Here is a 22,699-nt window from a genome sequence, read left to right on the forward strand (position 1 = left end):
GCATTTAGGAATTAAATACATATCTCTAATTCTTAACACTTTGAAAATATATATCGAAAAGTTAATTCCATGAACGATTCAAGGACACATCACACTTGAATGAAAAATAAACTTGCTCTTGTATTGATCAAATCAATGTATTAAGTACAAAATTGTGTCCTAGATTTATTACAATGTGTCAGCCATATTGACTTATAGGACATACATCTAACATCAACAACATCACGACTAGAAAGAAAATGTATTATTTATTAACATTAAAGTTCATACAAAATATAGTATTATACAATAATTTATATTCTACATTGTCCCATAAAAATTACATGACCAACAAATACATCTCTTGAAATGGGCTTAGTAAAAGGATCGGTTTACATTCATCTCATAGAAATATATTTCAAATTTGCTTCATTTTGTGCCAATATCTCTCTCATAAAGTTATTCTTAATATCTATGTTTCATTCTCCTACGATACTTTGGATCTTTGACATAAGCTATTGTAGCTTGACTGTCACTATGCACTATTATAGGTCTGATTAAGTCGCTCACTATTTCTAGATTTTGCACCAATCTTCTCGACCATATAGCTTCTTGTATTTGCTGACGAGTAAGTTGTAAACTCAGCTTCCTTGGTTGACAGTGTAATACTGGTTTGTTTTTTGCTACTCCATGATATGGCGCTATTATTGAGCAAGAAAATATAACTAGCTGTTGACTTACATTTATTTAAATCTCCAATCCAATCAGCATCTGAATATCCATCCAAATGCAAACAATCTCCATAACACATGGAATAGTCCATGGTGCCTTTAAGATATCTTATAATTTTCTTGATTGCTTTCCAATATTTTCCTCGAGGATTTGATTAATAATGACCTACTAATCCAACAGTGAAACAAATGTTGGGCCTAGTGCACATTGTAATATATATTAGACTTCCAATAGCACTCGAGTAAGAAATCTTGGCCATTTCATTCTTTTCTTCTACAGTTTTAGGACATATCGAGACTAAGGTTTTCACCTTTTACTATAGGAGTGTCAATGGCATTACCGTATTGCATGTGGAATTGTTCCAGAATCTTCTTGATATAAGGTTCTTAAGAGAGCTAAAAGTTTTCTAGAACGATCCCTATAAAGTTTGGCCTCCAAAATACATGTAGCTTCTCCTATGTCTTTCATCTCGAAATTTGATGTTAACCATCTCTTGATGGTATTCACAAACTCCTTGTATTACCGACCAATAGAATGTCATCAACATATAGTGACAAGATAACAACATTATCTCCATCACGCTTGACGTACACACAATAATCTTCATTGATCATGTTAAAATCATAGGATGATTCAGCTTTGTGGAATTTCAAATACCACTATTTGGATGATTGTTTCAGGCCATATAATGATTTGTTTAATTTACAGACTCTGTCCTCTTGATCTTTGGCCATGAAACGTACAGGTTGTTTCATGTAGATTGCTTCATCCAATTCTCCTTTAAGAAAAATCGTCTTAACATTCATTTGATGTAGCTTTAGGTCTATTTAAGCTATTATGGCCAGTATAAAGCGAACTGAGGTAAATCTAACAACTGGAGAAAATATTTTTTCATAATCTATACCCTCCTACTGGATATAATCTTTTCCTACGAGTCATGCCTTGTACCTTTTGATTGTCCCATATGCTTTTTTCTGATTTTGAGAACCTATTCGTTTTTAATAGTCTTTCGCTTTTGTGGCAGATCAACCAAGTCTTAAACATGGTTTGCATTCATTGATTTTATTTCCTCATCCATTACAGTCTTTCATTCTTCTTTGGCAGAGCTAGATAAGACTTTGTTAACTGATTTTGATTTTGCTTCATCATGTGAAGCCAACATAAAAGCCTCACCTTTAATCTCAAAACGTTTGCAAGGAATGCTCTGATGAGTACTTTTTCGTATTTGAGAGTTCTAAGATGGTTCATCTTGAGGCATAGAACTGCTCCCACTCGGATCAAGAGATTTAGGTTTTTTATTTTTTGCCTCATTCAATTCATATAATTGAATTTCTTTATCTATCTCGTTGCTGCTTCGAGACTCATTCTTCAAGAATGTAACATCTCGTTGCTGCTTCGAGACTCATTCTTCTAGAATGTAACATCTCGTGATTCAATTTCAGTTACTCCAATTGGATGTTCACTTATGAACACGTATTCTTTTAAGTGTCTAGGATATCTTATAAAGATACATTTTTTCCCTCTTGGATCCAATTTTTCATATTTGTGGAAAGGATCATGAACATATGCTACAAACCCCTCGAGTCTCGGATTAGATAGGTTAGATTTCTTACCTATTTGTAACTTATATGAAGTTTATATAATCGATTTAGAAGGCACACGATTCGATACATATACAGCCGTTAACAAAGCATTTCCCCAATAAGAAATTGGGTAATTGGCCTATATCATCATAGGCCTAAACATTTCCAATAGGGTCCTATTTTTTCTCTCAATCGCTCCATTTTACCGTGGGGTTCCAAGAATAGTCAGCTGTCTATTTATTTTTTTTTCATCACATAGTTCGTTGAACTATTTGGATTAGTTCTTAAAGTTTTAATTCTTTTGTCTAATTGATTTTCAACCAAGTTGATATGTCATTTGAAGTAATCCAATGTTTCTAATTTATGAGAAATCAAATAGACATGTCCCAACCAGATCTGGTCATCTCCGAAAGTGATGAAATAATATGCACTGTGTCTAGCCCTACCACTCATTGGACTACAGATATTTGAATGGACTAGTTGTAATGGATAATCGGCCCTTGTTTTTTTCTGTAAATGGTTGTTTAGTTGCTTTTCTAGCTAGACAATATTCCAATATTCATAATTGATTAATTCAATTTTGTCAACTGGATCCAAAAGTTCTTTAGCTAATCTATTTATTCGCTTTTGTCCAATATGACTTAGTCTAGTATGCCACACATTCACATCCATAATATTGGAAGTAGTTAGCAAAAAACAACTATTATTATGATAAACATTAATAGAATGTCTATCATCCACAACAAAGAAACCATTTAGCAAACATGTTGAAGAAATTAAAATGTCATATAAATATCCGCAACATAGCCACGAAAATATAAAACATATCCTAAGCTAAGAAGAACTTTCATGGAGACCAAATTGTGTCTTACGTCCAAAGTGTAGAGGCAATCATGTAAGTATGAGATTCTCCCATTGTGGAAAGTCAACTTACACGTTCCAATGTCTTTGACCTCCAGTCTTGCATTGTTACCTACATATATCCATCTTATCCCTATTTGGATGCGATGGTACTCCACGAATACTCATCAATCTCCACTCACATGATCTGTAGCTTCTGAGTCTATAATTCATGTAGGATAAGAATCAATGAGCAATATTGCACTAAAAACTCAAACAGTATCTTTCAAATTAGTATGAGGTGTTATCTTGTTCTGCTCATTACACTTGAGCAAAATGACCCATTTTGCCGCAATTGAAACACTTTATCTTTGATTTGTCCTTTTGTTTAAATTGTTTGCTATCTTGTTTTCTTTGAAATTCTTCTTACACCCATGAGCTATTTCTTTTGCTTTCTTGTTCTTTCCCTTCCACATCTGACCCTTGCCCTTGTTCTTAGAGCTCGAAGCTCTTTTTGAACCTGATCCAACTAGGAAGATCCTCTTAGTGCCTTTCTCAAATACAAGGCACTTTTCCTTAAGCTCAACATGTTGGGCAACATCTGTGAAGGTTTTGATATGATTAATGTGGGTCAAATTGAGCTTCATGTGCTTCCAATTATTAGGAAGAGAATGGATCATTATCTGGACTTGCTGCTTATTTATCAGGACATGACAAGTTGTTTTCAGCTCCCTAATCATCTTTGATATTTCATTTAGATGCTCACTTATTTTGTGATTAGGATGCTTCTTGCATATGTCAAATTTAATCATCAGCTGTCTCAGCTTGGTCATAGTTGTCTCACCAAATTTCTCTTTCAGGTGTACCCACATTTATGAGTAGTGGGGAATTGCTTGCACTCATCTACAAGATCATCCACCATTGCGTTTATCAGAATACCACGTGCGGTGGTATTTTTTGCCTTCCAAGCATGATAAGCCTCCTAATCTCTTCTATTTTGAGCATCATTCCCCTCACTAGGATCAGCCATGGAATGGTTGATGGTTGCCACAGCCTCTTATTCCTCAAGAACATAGTGGATCTTAGTCTGCTAGATATTATAGTTTTTACCATCTAGTTTTTGTCTTTGTTAAAGTCAGTAATAATGTTCTTTGATGCCATCTTAAACTGTATAGACATTTGGTACAAAATGAATACTAGCACATTTTCACCCCAAGCACATATTTATTTAACTTTGTAGTATGCATAAATAATGATAATCCTTAACATAAGTAGCAGAATCGAAAGTTCACCATGTTCCCAAGAATCTTCCATATCTTATGTTAGAATACCATTATTTATCATCTACTCTCAATAATACTTTTAGAACAAGACATGTTATTCATTTAACAGTTGCCCCACTTAATCAAAGAGAATTGAACAGTTAAACTTGCATTAATAAAAGAAGTTAACTGTACATGAGTCAACACAACATAAAAGGAAACATGCGTATATACAAGCATATTTACAAACATGATTCAATAATTTAAAGCAGCTAGAAAATATAGGTATAAATATTTCTAGCTACTACATATGTCACACTGTGAGGATCTACATTGTTTTGCCAATAGTTGACTAGTCGTTAAGGTCCTATAAGTCTTTTTAAGTTTGACAACTAGCTCATCATGAGTATGTATCTTCTCGTATTTCCAATATTTTCTTATTACTCTTTTCCAAAAATCTGATATTGTGTTATGCAAGAGTTCCATTTTATGAAATTCACTCATTACATATTCTCTTTGAAACCTCTTTATTATACGGTTAATTATCATCAAGTGTACTTCTAGGTCATTGTCTTTCATTTTAGGAGTCTCAGAGTATGGGAGTTATAAGCTTGTGGGTGGTTTAGTAACCACCCATCACTTTCTTGTATGGACAGTTTAGAAACTGCCCGCTTCTCTCTCTCTTTTTTTTTTTAAATTTTCTTTAAGCTCATAATTGGGCATACATGTCTTATAATGAAGAAGCCAAAGAAAGCATGGATATTCTTGTTCTAATCCATTAGAGATGGTGCTACTTTAAAGTTCCCTTGAGCAAGATTTGTGGAGTGCCTAGGTCTTGTTGCTAGGTTTCCTCGGATTGATGGTGAGGCACAAGACTGGAACGAAGTATAGTATTTGTGGCAAGGGGAGCGTCATGCCCTATCCCATAGGCACGGGCCGAACATATAGCGGATGGCCACACATCCATAGGTTTTGACCCCACAAGATATGCTTAATGTTTGCACCCCATTTTAACAACCTAGCTGGAGGTTGTAAATACCACATGGACAAGATTAGATGGAGTAAAGGCAATTAAAAGTTACGTGATCCTTGCTGGGATGAATAAAGTTCGGCCATGATAAATTCTACTTAAGCATGGAGGTATAGGTTGAAGAGGTAGAATTCAGCAATCATGCTAATTAGCAGCTCAAGACTTGGCTATGATCAATCGTAATACAAGGTGTATGAAGTCAAATGGCTGGTAGAAGGAATAGATCGAAGCAACTGAATCAGTCTCAATGATATTCTCAAATGTGGAAGACCGTTAGTATAGAGTAATCGTATTAGCAAACATGAAGTAGTGGAAGTATGACTGGCATCAATTATCAGAACCGCCAGGAGTGGAAGCCAGATATGGTAACAACTATTACAAGTTTACAACGAATAGTTATAATTATTTTAGTATAAATAAATGGAATTGCGCTGTGAAGAAAAAAAACCCTTCGATGATCCAAATCGATGCATCTAATTTTATCTTAGTTTACTAGTAGCTTTTTTAGGAGTAGTGTTAACTTAGGTCTTTACTACTGTAGTCTAGGCTATATCCTTACCCTTATCCATGTCCTTCGAGCGGCAGTGTGACAACAACGAAAGTCCTTAAAGGTTAAGGCATTGGGATCCACACTATTGTATTGCTGCTTTAATGCTGTGGTATGCCCATGCACACATCAACCCCTTGCTATTTGACTTGTCACCATTTCCATCCACCAACGAGCTCTTTGGCACACCCAAATGGAACAAGGAAAAGGGTCAAACAAGTTCTTTGGCATGTCCAGTGGGATACTACGTAACTGCCATCATGTCGCTATGACAGGAAATTAATGAAGCAATTGCAGAGAAAGTGGCCTTTGTGCTAACACCACTCTTGTAGCAAGATGCAGCATCTTTGGCTTCTATGTTGCAATAGGTTGGAAGACTTAATTCTGTGGTTGAGAGATGATATGTTTAGCCACATTATATTTGCACATATCTTGTGGAAGAGGAAATCAATTTCATCTTTAGGGTGGATGAATTGGCTCATTAAGCTTCACATGGAGATGTCAGAGTCTTCGAGGAACCCGACTTTGGAATGTGGGCCTATCAAGAGGAATAGGACATAGATTATCTTGAGTCATCCTCGGGATTTACCAAGGCAATGAGGAAGAGATTCTGCAGATGGATGTAGGAGCAGATCAGATTGAACAAGCAATCAGCAATGCTTTAGTCAACATTAGACCCATATTCGAGCCTAAGATAGGTTTCAACCATCTTGATCTATAGATGGTTGTTAGGTGAAATATTGGTGGATCATGCCAACACTGATCCCTTTTACTAGAGTTAGACATCCTCCAATGGTACTGGATGGTGGACGACAGTTCAACCTACTTGTGATGCAGCGTGCTAATATTTCGAGGGCTGGGGTGCAACTACCTTTGAGGATACCACAGCCTCCTTTTCATAATGCACACGAAAGCTATATGCCAAGGGGCGTCTGCCGTACTATTAGGCACCTTCTTCAGATCAGCCATATCTGCCATTCTCACAGGCTAGAAGGCAAGCATGGTGCTGGATCTTACCTCCACCACATCCCTTATGGTTTCTAACCATTACTCAAGTTTAAGTCTCACACTACTACAACTGCATAATCTTCAAATCAGCCAAGTTGAATGACATCCAAATCCATAGTTAGGTTGATGGACATGGTGTGTCAGAATACATCCCATTACTGTTCTAACCGTCAGCTGATGAGATGTGGAGGGTGTTGTTTATACCACGTTCAAATCAGTTATGAGCTAAAAGTTGATAAAACAAGGGAGGCGTAGGGCGTAGGGCGAAACACTGAGGATGCAGGCCGAATGATTGTGGTCTAGATCCAAGTGAGCGAATATTATCAACCCATGACAAGATCTTAGCGGAGCAAAACCTAAGGATGGTAGTTGCACCTATCTTCTCACTATCTGTGATGTCGGAGGAGTGGGGCAGTTATACTTATTTTACCACTTTCCATGATGTGAGTGGAGTGGTAACACTACCTACCACTTTTGGCAATAATGATCCATGTGTCACATAATAGCAAGGACAAGTGTTAAGATAGTTGATGAGGTTCACTTATAAATATCATGTTGTAATGTTTATAAGGATCCTTCAATAGTCTAAATCAATGTATCTTATCTTATCTTAGTTTTTCAGTAGCTTTCTTAGGAAAATTGTTAACTTAGTTTCCTACTGCTATAGCCTAGGGTGCACACTTATCTTTATCTATCTCTTTCGAACAATGGTGTGAGGGTAATGAAAGTCCTTGAAGGTTAGGGCATCTAGACTCATAGTATCCTTCCTTTAATTACCGTCTTTCCAGCTACTAATGCTGGTGACATGCCCGTGCATACGTCTACCTCTTGCCATCTGATTTGTCATCCTTTTCATCTGCCAGCAAGCCCTTTGGACACACCCAGATGAGATGAGGAAACGGGCAAAACAGGATTCAAGTGATTGAGGATAGTAATTCTCATAGTCTCGTGTGTTCGTGGCCTCAATCTCTTACAAGAAGACAAAAAGGAACTCCAGAATCACCATTATAGGAATGGATAAATATCTCAAACCTGTATGCATGCTTGCTTATGTGAAAATATGATGAGTACATGTTCTAAAATTCTGCTGCAAGTGTACTGATGATCCTCAGGATTCCATCATTGTAAGGGAAAGAAAGGAGAGAAAGGGAACTAGGATAGTCCAAGAAGCTTCGAAGAATGTCTTGGTAAGTATTCATGACCTCGTTAAGGCAATGGACATGGAGAGTACTCAAAGGAAGGTAGGTTCTTGAAATTCTATAGTGGGATGAGAATGGGATAAGATAAAAGGAGTTAAGGAGCTTGGACAGATTTTATTTTATTAGTAGGCCATTTATTTTTGGGAGTTGAAATGGGAAGCTAATGTTGCTGAAACTATTTTACTTTGGCATTTGAGTTGATAAGGTCAGGATTTATGTTCAACAATGGGTTGAGTGTTGTCTAACCTTTATTTATATTCTGAAAAACTCGAGTTTTCAGTTTCAACAATGAATTCATTAGCAAATTTTGTTAAATTTACATAAAAAATTGAACTAATGCATTTTTCTTGTACTTCATAGTAGTATCAGGAAAAGCCTTTATGCAATTTAAGAAAAAAATATATTTATTGATGGCTTTGAGGAATTTAATGACAATTTTTTAACATCTTTTCATGGTTTGATGTGTTTTCTACTTTTTGCTTATGCTACTTTGAAATGTTTATTCTGAGCGTTTGCTAGTTAATCTTTTTTTCCTTATCTATGTTCTATCTATTTGACTATCCGTCAAAGGCATTATGTTTTTGTTATTTAACTTATTTATGTTTTCTTCATCAAAAAAACTTATTTATGTTTTTTAATTTTCCCCATATTCTTCCTAACATCCCCCCAACAATCCCCCCCTCCCTCCCTCTCTCTCTCTCTCACACACACACACAGAGACATGCAGAGACAAACACACAGACAATTGCATTTGCTTCTATCATTTTAATGAAGTTAATGCTTATAACTTTAAATCTGCAGATACGACTATTCTGGTTATGGAGCCTCAACTGGTAAGGTAGGCTGTTTGCTTACATTTATTAATCTCTCTTCTTTTTTTGATAATATGGTTGCCGACTGGTCTTAACTTAAGTGCTATTAACTATTAACTCTGAGGTGTATATTTCTGTGGAGTTTGCAGAAACCTTTGATAATATCATAAACTCTCTTAAAATTATTCTACCTAAACTTTCACCAAAATTGCATGAGTGCTGCTAGAAATCTATGTCGAACATCAGCACAAATGGTGGATTTTTAATTGCTAAACAGTCAGCTGATATTACAGATAAGGCCATATATACAATCATGTATGCGTGCCATGAGTGTTATGCAAAATAGAAGTGCAAAAGCAAAAAACTAATTCAGGTTCAACATGATAATTGTGCCTCATCTAGACAAGCTAAGAAAAATTAAGCATCTTATGTTTATTGGGATGTCCTTTGTCATGAATATTAGTATGGTCTGATGGCAGATCTAGCAATTTGGTCAGCTCAAACACTGCTACTTGGGCTGTTGCTCTATTACCTTATCTATCTGTCTTTGCATTTCTTTAGCAGTATATTGAAGCAAAATGCATTAATATTTTCTTGATCAGCAGCTCTCTATGAAGCAGTAGCATACATGACTGAATATTAATAATTCATTCAAAGGCATCTTTTAAAATGTGGACCCTCTTTTTACCAAAAAAACGTTCATCAACATGTAAAATCAGCCTTCTCACGCAATTTAAATGACAAGTGGGTCTACTATGATTGTTTGTGATAGTTTTCTAAAGGATCTTGTCCGGCTAAATTTTAACAAGAACCTGGTAGGTACAAGTCCAAGTGAATACCATCTGGTTGATGTAAATATCACTAGCCTTGCAGCACGAGTTCTCAAATGTTACCATTATTTTTAGTTTTATGTTGAAAAGTCTACATGTTGGATGTAGTGACCAACTTAGTTTTCTGTTTGTGGTGTCCAGCCAAGCGAATACAACACTTATGCAGACATTGAGGCTGTATACCGATGCCTGGAAACTGAATATGGAGTCAGTCAGGAAGACTTGATCTTGTATGGGCAGTCTGTTGGTAGTGGTCCCACACTGCACTTGGCAGCTCGCTTGCCAAGATTGCGTGGTGTGGTGCTTCACAGTGCTATATTGTCAGGCCTACGTGTGGTCTGCCATGTGAATTTCAATTTCTGCTTTGACATTTATAAAGTAAGTCACATGGGTTGATGGTTGTCTTTCTAACTGGCTTGTGTATCAGTTGGTAATTTAAACTAATATTGGTCTACTTGCCTATGCAGAACATTAACAAAATTAAAAAGGTGAAGTGCCCTGTTCTCGTGATTCATGTAAGTCGTCCTTCTAGATTTATGTCATTTGGATATCATTTGCTTGTGTTGGCATGTTACCTATGTATTGAAATGAAATTTGAAGCTCCGAATGTGATTTTTGTGTCACATTTGAATCCTTAGACACATGATTTAGTAAAATATTTAGAATTTAGAATGGACTTATCTTTGTAGTTGATAAGGTAAAACAACAAATGACAACAATCCATGACTTATTAACAATTAAGACAACTATTTACCATTGTTAAAGTCCTAATTGATGTATTATTCCAATACATGATGATAAGGCAAACATCTCTATTAAAGAAGAGATGACTGCAATAATTAACCCGAGAAAACCTGATGGAGAAAACCACCGAAAGACACCACTATGGGCTCATTAAGTCACGGGAACAAAATTCCTGACTGGAATTTTTTTCTTGGGGAGCTGATTTTTTGGAACATGATGTCTGGAAAAGTGATTTTGGCATGTTTGTTTGATTATGAGAAAGTGGCACATTCTATAGTGCCTTATATTTGGTTGAGCATATGCTTTTTTAGGAAGGTTGTGTAAAATGCCTCTATTATCCTAAATAAAAGAAAAGACCTTATCTCATTTTATTATGGCTTTAAGGGCACTTTTGAAAAAAGATCCCATGGGAAAGCCAAAAACCCATGTTCCACATGGTTTTTCTTTCCTATGAAACAGAAAAAGTTTCTTCTCATAGGAATGCCACTTTTCAATCTTTCTTCTTTAAAGACTCCAACCAAATAAGAGGGCTCCTTCATTTTTCCCATTAACCACACTTTCCTCTCCTCCTGTCAATGAAACAAGTCCTATAAGAAAGAACTTATTCCTTCCCTTGCACAAATAGTATAACCTAGCCCTTGGCTTCTTTTAAAGCTTTGTTAGTTGTATGCAAGTTCTAGGCTTCTCAAAGTTTTTCCAACTGACCTAGTTCAATGCTGCCCTTTCTCGGTCACAAGTTGCAGGATCCATGCCTGAAACTGGAGTTTGTAGTCACCAGCTTCCTAAACTGTACTCCTAAAACCTTAATCTATCTTTATCTCAAGCTATTGCCTTTACTCTTGAATCTAGAGTACAGGCTTCTTTTGTAGGTTAGTTACAACTTGGTAGAAAATCTTTGGGCCGTTATGGAATTGTTTGTCAGATCTATTCCTGACATGGATTTTGTGGGCCACAATTTGATAGAACAGTGCCAAAAGTAGGAGTCCCACTGCAAGCGGCTTGGTAACTTGATCCAGTATATTCATCATTTACTGTTAAAATAAAATGTTGAGACAGCTCCTGCTCAAAATTTGTTATGCTTTTTTATGAGAAGCTAGTTTGATTACCGGAATAAAGGCAAGAATTTTTTCTGAGCTTAACTTGCTTGTTCAAACTGGGGGGTTGGTATCTGATCAGGGAACTGAGGATGATGTAGTGAATTGGCTTCATGGTAAAGGGCTATGGAAACTAGCTAGGGATCCGTATGAGCCTTTATGGATCAAAGGAGGTGGTCACTGCAACCTGGAGTTGTACCCGGACTACATTCGCCATCTATGCAAGTTTATCAAGGAAATGGAGAACATCACCACTGCAACTCGGCTCAAAAAGATCCGACAGAGCCTCCAACTCCCTAGAAAAGGTTGTAACTTGTGCCACTCCACCACCACTACTTTCACTACTAGTTGCTGCCACCCAATTAGAATCCAGAAACCTACTTGCTCAGGCTGTTCACAAACAGGATGTCTAAATTTGTGGTGTTGCAAGGGTTCAGCGTACTTCTGCAACTGGTGCTGCCGTGGAGATGGGCAGTGATATTGGTGTCTGTATAGAAATTTGCTTAGACATTCTAGTGTAATGCAACAAGTGATCAAGCTCATGTTGTGCAAGAGGATGGAACGTATCTAGTTGTTTGTTTCTACTTCTGACTCTGAGTTACAGTTCTCCATGCCTTTGTTAAAATATTATTTGATTTGTACTGGGCTTGTCTCCAGATGCTGCTAATTGTGATTTGGATGCCAGTTGAAATTAAATAACTGACCATTTGGTGCTATCAGTCTACATTTGCTAGTAGCAAAATATGCAGAATTGCAGTGTGGATCGATTATGGTGATTGGGTTGGCATGTGGCAAGTAGGGGGGTGAACTATACTATGGTAATCAAGGGAAAACACCTGCAGCAAATAGTAGATATCAGCACTAGGTTAATCGTCTGTCTCTTTATTTTTAATCATTATTTGTACTCTGTTTATTTCGACATATCTTAAGGTCTTTTATCCATTCTGGTTGCACCCTTCAATGTGTGTTAATTATTGGGATAGACATGACTGCAACTATTAGAGTTTCTAAGTGTGGGAAGTTGGTTTGCATTTCTTTTATTCGGCCATAGCATTATTGGCAGTCACTAGTGATTGGTCAAATGGTTGGTGGAGGGTGGATGCGATGGGTCACCTAAAATCTCGGAATTGATCCCACTGCACCAATTTTGTATCGGAGGATCATATTAAAATGCTGCAATTTGTATTTTAGGACATCAGGTGTGCATTGGCTCCACCAAATCTACTCGCATTGCTTCCCCTCCCTTTTTTTTAAGAATATTCATTCATCTATTTGTATTCAAAATCATCACATATCATGCATTCCATGAGTCAATTTTCTTATTTTTACTGTTATGGTGTAAATTCTCAGTAACTCACTCCGCACCTCACTACTTGGGTGGTAACTCTGCGCTTCTATATCCTCATTTTATTCTTTTCTTTTTTTCCTTATAGCTTGCATGTATTACACGCTGTATGTTAGCTGTATATAACACGGAAGGATACATCTCCTTTTGGTAAATATGCCTATTTGATTCTTTTCTAATTATTATTTTGAAGGGAAAAAAATTAATAGAAAAGGTGCAGATAATTAATCGTGCTGGGATCACACCTACCTAAGCTTCAAGTAAAACTTTCCCAACATTGGATTAGTGCATCAACCTATAGTTATAGATTCTGAGAATAAACTACAGCTATATTGTCACGTCTCAAATTTGGGATACAATACGTTCATGTTATCGAGAGATACTGTACTTCATAATACAAAGTCTATCAATCATAATCAACTAAAATTTATTATAAATAAGGTATAACAAAAGATTGAATTCTATTATTCATCAAGTAAATAAATTAAAATTGATTCTGAACAGCTAAATCTAAAATATAATATCAAATTCATGTCTCAAAATCCATTCATAGTTGACTACAAGTTCATCATTATTCAATAAATTAAGATTCAATTGTGAAATCTTCAAGCTCGCTATCATACATCCTCAAGTCTGGATCATCCTTCATTCCTAATTTTATTCGTCTGGACAGAAAAAAAAAAGAAAAAGATATGAGCTATACCAGCTCAGTAAGTAAACCTTACACTATCTTATCCGGATCAAGCATAAGTTTATATATGCATCAATAAATTATTTAGAGAAGATGATTATTATTAGAATATAAAATTTTCATAATAATAATATATCATAAATAAATTATACTCTTGCATATGCATAAATCATGCAATTTATATAAATATAATTTTTAATGCATAGCATGAACAAATTCATAAACCATGTTAACTTCGTATATGAAGTCATAAATCATCTGTCATTTTATCATATCATGATTCTTAATAGTTCTCTTAGACTAAATGCTAAGGTCACTATTGTACCCGTGATAGGATTATAATCATATACCAACTACTATTATCCATTGGTAGGATCATATATCAACTATTATTATCTACTGGTAGGATCATATATCAATTACTATTATTCACTGGTAGGTTCATATGCCAATTATTATTACCTACTGGCAGGGTCATATGCCAATTACTATTATCCATTGGTAGGATCGTATGTAGCTATCTGAGAGTCTTTTACCATATTTCTTAAAATAAATATTCTTAAATCATATTTCATCAAGTCGCATTTTCTTAAATCATGTATAAATAAGATGCCAGATAATTTTATAGAGCTCATGATTCATAAATTATTTTTAATAATAATCATAAAATCATTCTTTTCATAACAAAATATAATTTCATAAATATGAAGTTCATATTTCATAGACAGATCACTCATAATAAAATATTCATAGGATCACTATATTGTGATAAATCATGAATTTCATAACGTATATATTTGATCCTTATTTTATGAAAATATAGAATAATTTTTTTATAATAAAATAATTGATAATTTCAAAAGTAAATAAGAAATATCAGGATTACTTACCTCTTTCATCCTAGTCCTTCAAACTTCATTAAACAAATTTATCGAACCTATTTAACATATTAAAAGCATCATTAATTCCTATTCAATAAATTCAATCATAAAGAAAAGAGACTGTAGATCGAGTAGTCGGTTCGACAGATAGCCCAGATATTGAGATAATTTAGGATCTCCTAATCGAGGATCAGATCTAAGCGATTTGATCAAGAAATTGTGAAGCATAGATTCGATTAAGGCTAAGATTAATTAACATGTTCATCAATAATAGGTTTTAAGGGTATTCGATATGATCGGGGTGGGGTCCAACATCTTGCACGGATATCAAAGTGATTTCAAACATCTTTGAAAATATCATCTCGAGTTCATGCGAGCATCCATGGATCATATTGTAGAGAGAAAAAAATCCTAGAGAGAGAAGGAGAGAGAGAAAATTTTTCTCTTTTTTCTCTCTTTTTTTTTATTTTTTTCTCTTCTTCTTTTTCTTGGCTGAACATAGGAGGGACATGGGTAGGGGGTTAGTGCTTCGACGGGGTGTGGCGGCATAGCCGGAGGTCCGACAACGACGGTCATGGGGCAAGGTGGCGATGCATGGATGGTCAGCAGCAAGGACCAATCAGTGAAAAATCATAAAAAGAATATCCAAAAATAGGAGATTATTCTTTGTGGTGTTTTCAAGCCAAACTGGTGGCTGACAGTAAGACCTAGGGTCATGGGGAGAACAGAAAGAGAGGGAGAAGGTGGGATCGAAGTCTTACCTTGGCTCTGGCGGCATCTTCGGCTTTAATTTTTGGCGAGCACAAGCAAGAGAGGCTGTGGCTTCAATGGGAGGAAATAGGGAGAGAGAAGCCCGATGTTCACCGATGGAGGGCCTTAGGGGGCGAGAAGGGATTTATAGAGGAGCCTTGGGGTCCCGATGTCCCTAAGACTCCCGTTCTTCTTAGGATTCATTGGAGAAGAAGACTCCTATTAGGAGTCTTCTTCTCCTATTTTTTTATTTTTTTTCTTTCATTTTTTTTTGTTTGGGTGGGACTTGGGCCTATTTCATATGGACTAGTCTATAATATTAATCTTTAATATCATAATTTTGATATACGATATAATAATATTGTCAAAACTATATTTGATAGGCGTTTTACTAATAGGATATCAAAGTTTTAACATGAATATCATAATTTTATAGCAGCATATTATAAAAATATCAAAAAGTATACTTAAAAGATATTTTATCTGCAGGATGTCATAATATTATCTAGAATATCATAATCTTGATCCATGATATCATAAAGTTATCAAAATGATATATTTGGTAGGTATTTTACTTACAAGATGTCATAATTTTAATATAGAATATCATAATTTTGATCTAAGATATTATAAAAATATCAAAAAAAAATTTTGATTTTATTTTATTTATAAAATATCATAATATTAATATATAATATCATTATTTGGATCTAAAATGTTATAATATTATCAAAACTTCCTTCAGTAAATATTTTACTTATAGGATATTATAATTTTAACATAGAATATCATAATTTCGACTCAGAATGACATAAAAATATCAAAAAAAAATTTTAATTTTATTTTATATATAAGATGTCATAATATTAATATATAATATCATAATTTGGATCTAGAATGATATAATATTATCAAAATTGCCTTCGATAGATGTTTTATGTACAGGATTTCATAATTTTTACATCGAATGTCATCATTTTGATCCAGAATGTCATAAAAATATCAAAAAAAAAAATTTAATTTTATTTTACCTATAGGATATCATAATATTAACATGTAATATCATAGTTTGGATTTAGAATGTCATAATATTATCAAAATTACCTTCGGTAAGTATTTTTCATACAGAATGTCATAATTTTAACATCGAATGTTGTTATTTTGATCCAGGATGTCATAAAAATATCAAAAAAATTTTTAATTTTATTTTATCTATAGAATATTATAATATTAATATATAATATCATAATTTGGATCTAGAATGTTATAATATTGTCAAAATTAGTTTCGGTAGGTGTTTTATGTATAGGATGTTATAAATTTAACGTCGAATGCCATCATTTTAATTCAAGATGTCACAAAAATGTCAAAAAAAATTTTCGATTTTGTTTTACCTACAGGATGTTATAATATTAACATATAATATTATAATTTGGCTTTAGAATATCATAATATTGTCAAAACTGCTTTCAATAGGTATTTTACATACGGGATATCATAATTTTAATGTCGAATGTCATCATTTTTACCAAGAATATCATAAAAATATTCAAAAGTATATTTTCAAGCTGATGTCATAATATTAACGTAGAATGTCAGATATCCTGACTTATTGTACTTTCAAATAAAATTTTTATGACATGCTGTATTCAAAACTGAAAAAAATATAGTCTAATTGAACTTACCTAACGTATTAACTTCATTTAACTATCAAGGAGTTGTTGTAATAAAAGAACTACCATAAAATCATAATAAAATATCTATAAATGATATTTTACACCCTGATGGATAGGACATATTGCTTGGATGGATAATATTATCTAAATACTAATCAACAACCTTGGACGTATAATTGTAGTTAAAATTTTTTTTCTTTGGACTAGCAGAAGCTCAATATAATGAGGAAAAAAAGAGAGAAGAACGGCATTCGAAATGTCCGATCAGATCGCAAAATAATAAAAACATTATTTTAAAAGAAAAAGATATTTTTATCACGTTAAATTTGAAAAATAAATTATGACATGCATTAAATATATTTGACGATGAGCAGCATCGTCTCCATTTTCTTTATATCTTTGGATGTCTGATCATATCGAACCATGAAGGCATCATGTGGATCAATAAAATGAGATAGTGTACTTCATATCAGATTTTTTATGTCAAAAGCCGTATACAAAGAATTTCGTTATGTTTCATAATTTTTCGACTGCTCCATTTAATGGGAAGGTACCTAACTTTCTGAGCTATGCCTTTCCAGAAAAATGGCTAGTTAGACGCGGTTACGTTACATTGTCCAACAATTCTTCCTGTAGCAGCAAGTGCTTGCCATGATGTGCATGGCAAAAAGTAAACCACCACCTCCTGATAAAGTTGGACCTTTTATCCAAGCACATGCTAGTGGGTGTGAGTTTGGAGGCCGCGGTAGCTCAATCCAGTTCGAAGATTTTTTTTTTTTTAATTTCCTTCTCCCTTTGAAAAATGTAGTTCTCTTGTATCACTTTATTTTTGTATACCAAAAAAAAAAAAAAATATGAAGTACATTTTAATATACAAGGTGCGGTAGATTACAGCCTCATAGATGAATCGGCTCTCAAGGTTAGATAGTGTCGCAGTTCAATTAAAAATTTATCCTATTGGAGAGAGGATCGGCTCAAACTAATAAATTCATATGATTTTTTTTTTTTATCAATCAATATGAAACTATAATAACGTTTCTTGTCCAATCTCATGATCTTACCATCACAATTAGCTTCTTCTCGAGAGATGGAGGTCTACCCATGATCTAGATCCTCTTCGACTTTGATATTCCTCAATGAGAAACTCACATGACTAATTAAAATTGTGAGACATAATGAGCCTACTCTGATATCATTTGTTATAGGTTTACAATCTAAAAATTTAAGCCGTTGAAAGATGACTATACAGCCTAATAAATCCATGTGGCATCATTTTTTTATGAGTCAATATAGCATCATGACAATAGGCACTCAAAAACTAGTTTTGAAGTTATATGGTATAGACATAGCAAAAGATCATCATATGGAGGGCAATATTTAATGATGAAAGTTCAGTGGGTGTGGAGTTGGGATGGCATTTTGGGTGAAGTCTGATGACCTTCACATTAGCAACAGTCATCAAGCTGCTATTCTTTGCTCAGGCGCTTGCTTTCCCATAACCAGGAGGTCATAGAGTTGTTGAAAAAAATGAAAGGAAGCCCCTGGGAGGAAATGAAGAATGAACAAACGAATGGAATGACGGCGTTCAACGCGGACACGCTCGGTGTTCCCTCCTGCATTCACGCCGCGGTCATGTGCGTGCTGTGGGTCCCGCACCCGTCCGGGCCCACTCACCGCCTCGCCCGCACCGCGTCCGCCACGTGCGCCGCACTGGAACACGACAAAGTCACCTTCGTCGTTGGTTCATCTGTTGCCGACCGCAAGCCCGCACCACACCCGAATAGAATGGGCCTCGTTTTCTAGCAAATTACGAGACCAGCCTGCCACCCACCTGGTAGTGGTAGAGTGAGTACCCGCGTGGCCGACCGCGACCCATCTGGATAATACATTTTGCTTCTTATTTCTTGATAGTTAGTATTTTCATTTTTTTTATTTATTTTCTATCTTTCTTTTTTTTTATGACTTTTTTCTTGTGTATTTGCAACCCATTTTTGATTATTTTCTTACTTTTTTAATAAGATGATTTTTTTTTTTTTAATACATTGATTGCTAGAATTGTAATTAAGTAAGATTTCTTTACTTGTCCAAAATCAGTTTTTAATTTTGTTCCCTTACATCAAGGATGCTTGTGTAATTAAAATACCAAAAAGAAAACATGGGGAAAAGTAAGCATTTCTTGTTCTATAAAACTCCAAATTGATTGGAAAACCAAAAAATAAAATAGTAAAAATAAATTGGTAGAATTAAATAGCAAAAGTTAAAAACTATGTCCACTGTAACTTGGATGGTATATACAAACCTGATAGGATGTGGTGGCAAAGAAATAATTTCTTTATTTGACTAGAATCTGAGAATATGTTTTATTTCAAACGACTTAGCTTACAAAAAAATTTAAATAAAATGGGATATCATGAGAAGGAGAAAAAATTCAGAAAATAAGGAGATTGAAGTGCGGGTTTTAAAGAGCACCTAGAATTGAGAGTTCAATACCTTCAAAAAGAACGAAAAAATAGTAAAGATATTGGCGTACCAAAAAACTAAAATGAGGAAGAAAGAAACAACAAATGAAAAAGGGAAAAACACACAAAGAGAATGATTTTCAAAGAATAAAATTTACTTTTGTGAATATAATAGGACATATTTTCTTCTTCCCAATGCAGTTTTTACCCTGAGACATGATCTAAATATTTTTCTTTTTCAAACAATGGATTTCTTTATAAGCTGGATATCATTTTTTTTTATGATATATTTTGTTTATTATTTCTTGCCTTTCTCCATGCTAGATGAGGTGCATGTTTCACATCTCTTGGTGCATGCATTCTCTTATCTTTCCTCATTCTCTATGAACTACCCATCATCAACCTTCCTCTCCAAGCTCTTTCATTATTTAATTAAAGAGAAAAAAATAATTTCTTTGATTCATAACTCAGACCACATCAGAATTAATAATAATAATAATTTTAATTTTTTTGAAAATTTTTAAAACTATTATACAAGTTTTCTTTTTAAACTAGTGATGTTTGTTCCCATAGAATTAGGGTTAGATTTATCTTCTAGTGTAAAAAGTTAAGACTAGAAAGTAGGATAAAACTCTTTTTATGTTCTTCTAATCAATATGTGCAAAACTATAATATAAGACCTCTATTTATTTCAATAAAACTTGTGTTTCTAAAATCAAGTTTGATTCTTTTCTTAATTATGGCTATTTTTGAAAAAAATTATTATAAAAAAATTTATAAATTTGGACATAATTAAGCAAGATTTAATTTCTTATCAACTTTGCCATCCATCACATTACCATATTCCTTTCAAGTTAGAAATTTTGGCTTGTGAAAGTTTGGATTTATGATTGAATCTTTGATGTGATGGATCTAACTTCCAACCTCATCCAATCCTCCACAAATTGGCTACAATGGTCCATGGGGGATCTAGCAATCTTCTTGAGTCATCCTTGATCTTCACATGATTTCCACATACCAAAATCTAGTTTGTCTGTGTGTGCATGTGTGCGTAGGGTATTGACTCCATTAATATTTGTTCGGATATACCGACCGGTCCCTCTCGCGCCGACTCACCGTTGGGCCCACCTGATCTGCCGCCCGACTCTATCGACCGACGACTGCCGACACCGTCCGACCGAAGGTATATCGGTCGGACAGACCCTTTCCATCCCCGACTGGCCGAACGACGGAGCCCAATCTCCGACTCCCAGAGGGTCCCTAGGTTTTCACCCGACATCCCACAACCAAATGTTGACGTATGACCGGTCGGCTCCCTCAAACGCCGTACGACTGCTGAGGACCGCCGTCCTGATAGAGATATGCGGCATAGCCATCCTGGGATATTGTCCTGCCAAGGACATAGATTAATCCCAGCGATTTGACAATCCACGGTGACTTGACAGTCCGCGGCGACTCTGACAGCCTCCGGTGATTTGACAACTCTTCCAGTTGTCTGCACCATTAATGGCAGCACCGCGCCGTGCCCTACTATAAAACGGAGAAGGCAAAGTGCTGTAGGGAGGTTCTTTCAAAGCCCCTGAACTCCCTCTCTCTAGTTCTCTCTCTCTCTCATTGAGTTCCACTGATTCTTTTCTACTGTTGCCTAGTCTCCTCTCTGACTTGACCGTCGGAGGATCTCCGCTGGAGGCATCTCCGATCAGTGTGGACTTCCCTTGCAGGTGCTCGTTCCCGACGACCAGGCAACGAGGGGATTGGCCGCAATAGGTTTTGGCGCGCTAGGTAGGGGAAGGGGTGGCCGCGTACTGGTCCGACCTCCACAGAGCTTGAAAAAATTCTTTTGGAATGACAAGAACCAGGACTTAGCGATCGAAGGCCACCAGATCGGCGAGGCACTCTTCCTGCCGGGAAGAGACCTCTCCTCTACCCTCCATGATGGAGCCCAGCTCTCTACATCCTGTGGTGACCACGGAGGTGCAAATTATGGTGATTGTGCGACAGATGACTGTGCTGACGGATGCAGTCAAGAGCCTTCAACAACAACCAACCCGGTTGCCGCAATCGCCGGTGGGGCAACCGGTGGCACACCTGATGCCCTCCAAGAGCAGCCACCGATGCCCGCGTCGGTCTCCATCTCCTCCTCTGGAGCAGCTGTCACAGCACTCCCACCGAGAGGAGGAGAGGTGGCCACGGCATGATACCTATCAGTCCCGACGACCATCTCCTTCCTAGCTGGAACGAGTGAGGAAGGAGAAGCGGCCGCGAACACCGTCTACCTCCCTCTCGGATTCGTCAGGAGACTCTACCCCCGGGGTCTCCCAGCACCGACGGACCGACGACTACGAACGTAGGTTCGAAGAAATCGACCGTCGGCTCGCCAGCTTCAGGTGGATGGGCAGAAGTCTTCGAACGACGTCGACTTTCAGACCACCCAACCTCTCTCCCGACTCATCCTCAACGAGCCGATCCCTAGTCGGTTCAAGATACCTCATGTGGAGCCCTATGACGGCTCTACCGATCCAGTTGACCATCTGGAGAGCTACAAGGCTCTCATGACGATCCAAGGGGCAACCGATGCTCTTCTCTGCATCGGCTTCCCCGCCACACTTCGCAAGGCTGCCAGGGCCTGGTACTCTGACCTCCGCTCAGGAAGCATCCACTCCTTCAGACAGCTGGAATATGCTTTCGTGGCCCATTTTAGCACCAGTCGGAAGCCCCCATGAACCTCGGATAGCCTTTTTTCCCTCAAGCAGGGAGAAAACGAGACGCTCTGACACTTCGTGACGTGATTCAATGCGGCCACGCTTGAGGTTCGGGACCTTAACGAAGATATGGCTATCTCGACCATGAAAAGGGGGCTAAGGGGGTCCCGATTTACGTACTCCTTGGACAAGACCCTCCCCCAGACATATGCCGAACTGCTGGAGCGCACGTACAAATACATGCGCACAAATGAAGGAGCTTCCGACCGGCGCCTGACTGAGGCCAAGGGCCTGAAGGAGAAGCGAAGGAAAGGTCGGACCCCTGTCGAGCCTAGCAAGCCCCCGACCGACAAACAGGTCTCACCCCAGCGACGGAGCCTGAGATCGCCTCGACGGCGAAGTCTGAGGCCGATGCATCCCAGGTATGACTCTTATACTCCCCTCTCTGCTCCTCGTGCGTAGATTTTGATGAAGATCGAAGGGGAAGAATATTTGCGATGGCCTCCGCCTTTGAAGGCAAAGGGCCTCGACCGGC

The 22,699-nt window shown here is 36.6% G+C and overlaps 1 protein-coding gene and 1 long non-coding RNA gene across 2 annotated transcripts in view; one reads left to right on the forward strand and one right to left on the reverse strand.

Moving 5' to 3' along the window:
- LOC105061163 (uncharacterized) overlaps positions 1 to 12,386 on the forward strand; it is a 31,767-nt gene extending 19,381 nt beyond the window's left edge. The window contains exons 2-5 of the mRNA XM_010945126.4: positions 8,982 to 9,018; positions 9,964 to 10,200; positions 10,290 to 10,337; positions 11,743 to 12,386. Of these exons, the coding sequence (XP_010943428.1) occupies positions 8,982 to 9,018; positions 9,964 to 10,200; positions 10,290 to 10,337; positions 11,743 to 12,138 (718 nt within the window). The 3' untranslated portion in view covers positions 12,139 to 12,386. The remainder of the gene's footprint in view (positions 1 to 8,981; positions 9,019 to 9,963; positions 10,201 to 10,289; positions 10,338 to 11,742) is intronic.
- Positions 12,387 to 13,469: 1,083 nt separating this feature from the next.
- LOC140852969 (uncharacterized) lies at positions 13,470 to 15,452 on the reverse strand. The gene is made up of 3 exons (XR_012136035.1): positions 15,339 to 15,452; positions 14,587 to 14,633; positions 13,470 to 13,670 (listed from the first exon to the last, which is right to left on the reverse strand). It is a non-coding gene; the product is annotated as an uncharacterized lncRNA (long non-coding RNA).
- Positions 15,453 to 22,699: the final 7,247 nt, after the last annotated feature.

Source organism: Elaeis guineensis, chromosome 12 (assembly GCF_000442705.2).
Source record: "Elaeis guineensis isolate ETL-2024a chromosome 12, EG11, whole genome shotgun sequence".
Taxonomy (NCBI): domain Eukaryota; kingdom Viridiplantae; phylum Streptophyta; class Magnoliopsida; order Arecales; family Arecaceae; genus Elaeis; species Elaeis guineensis.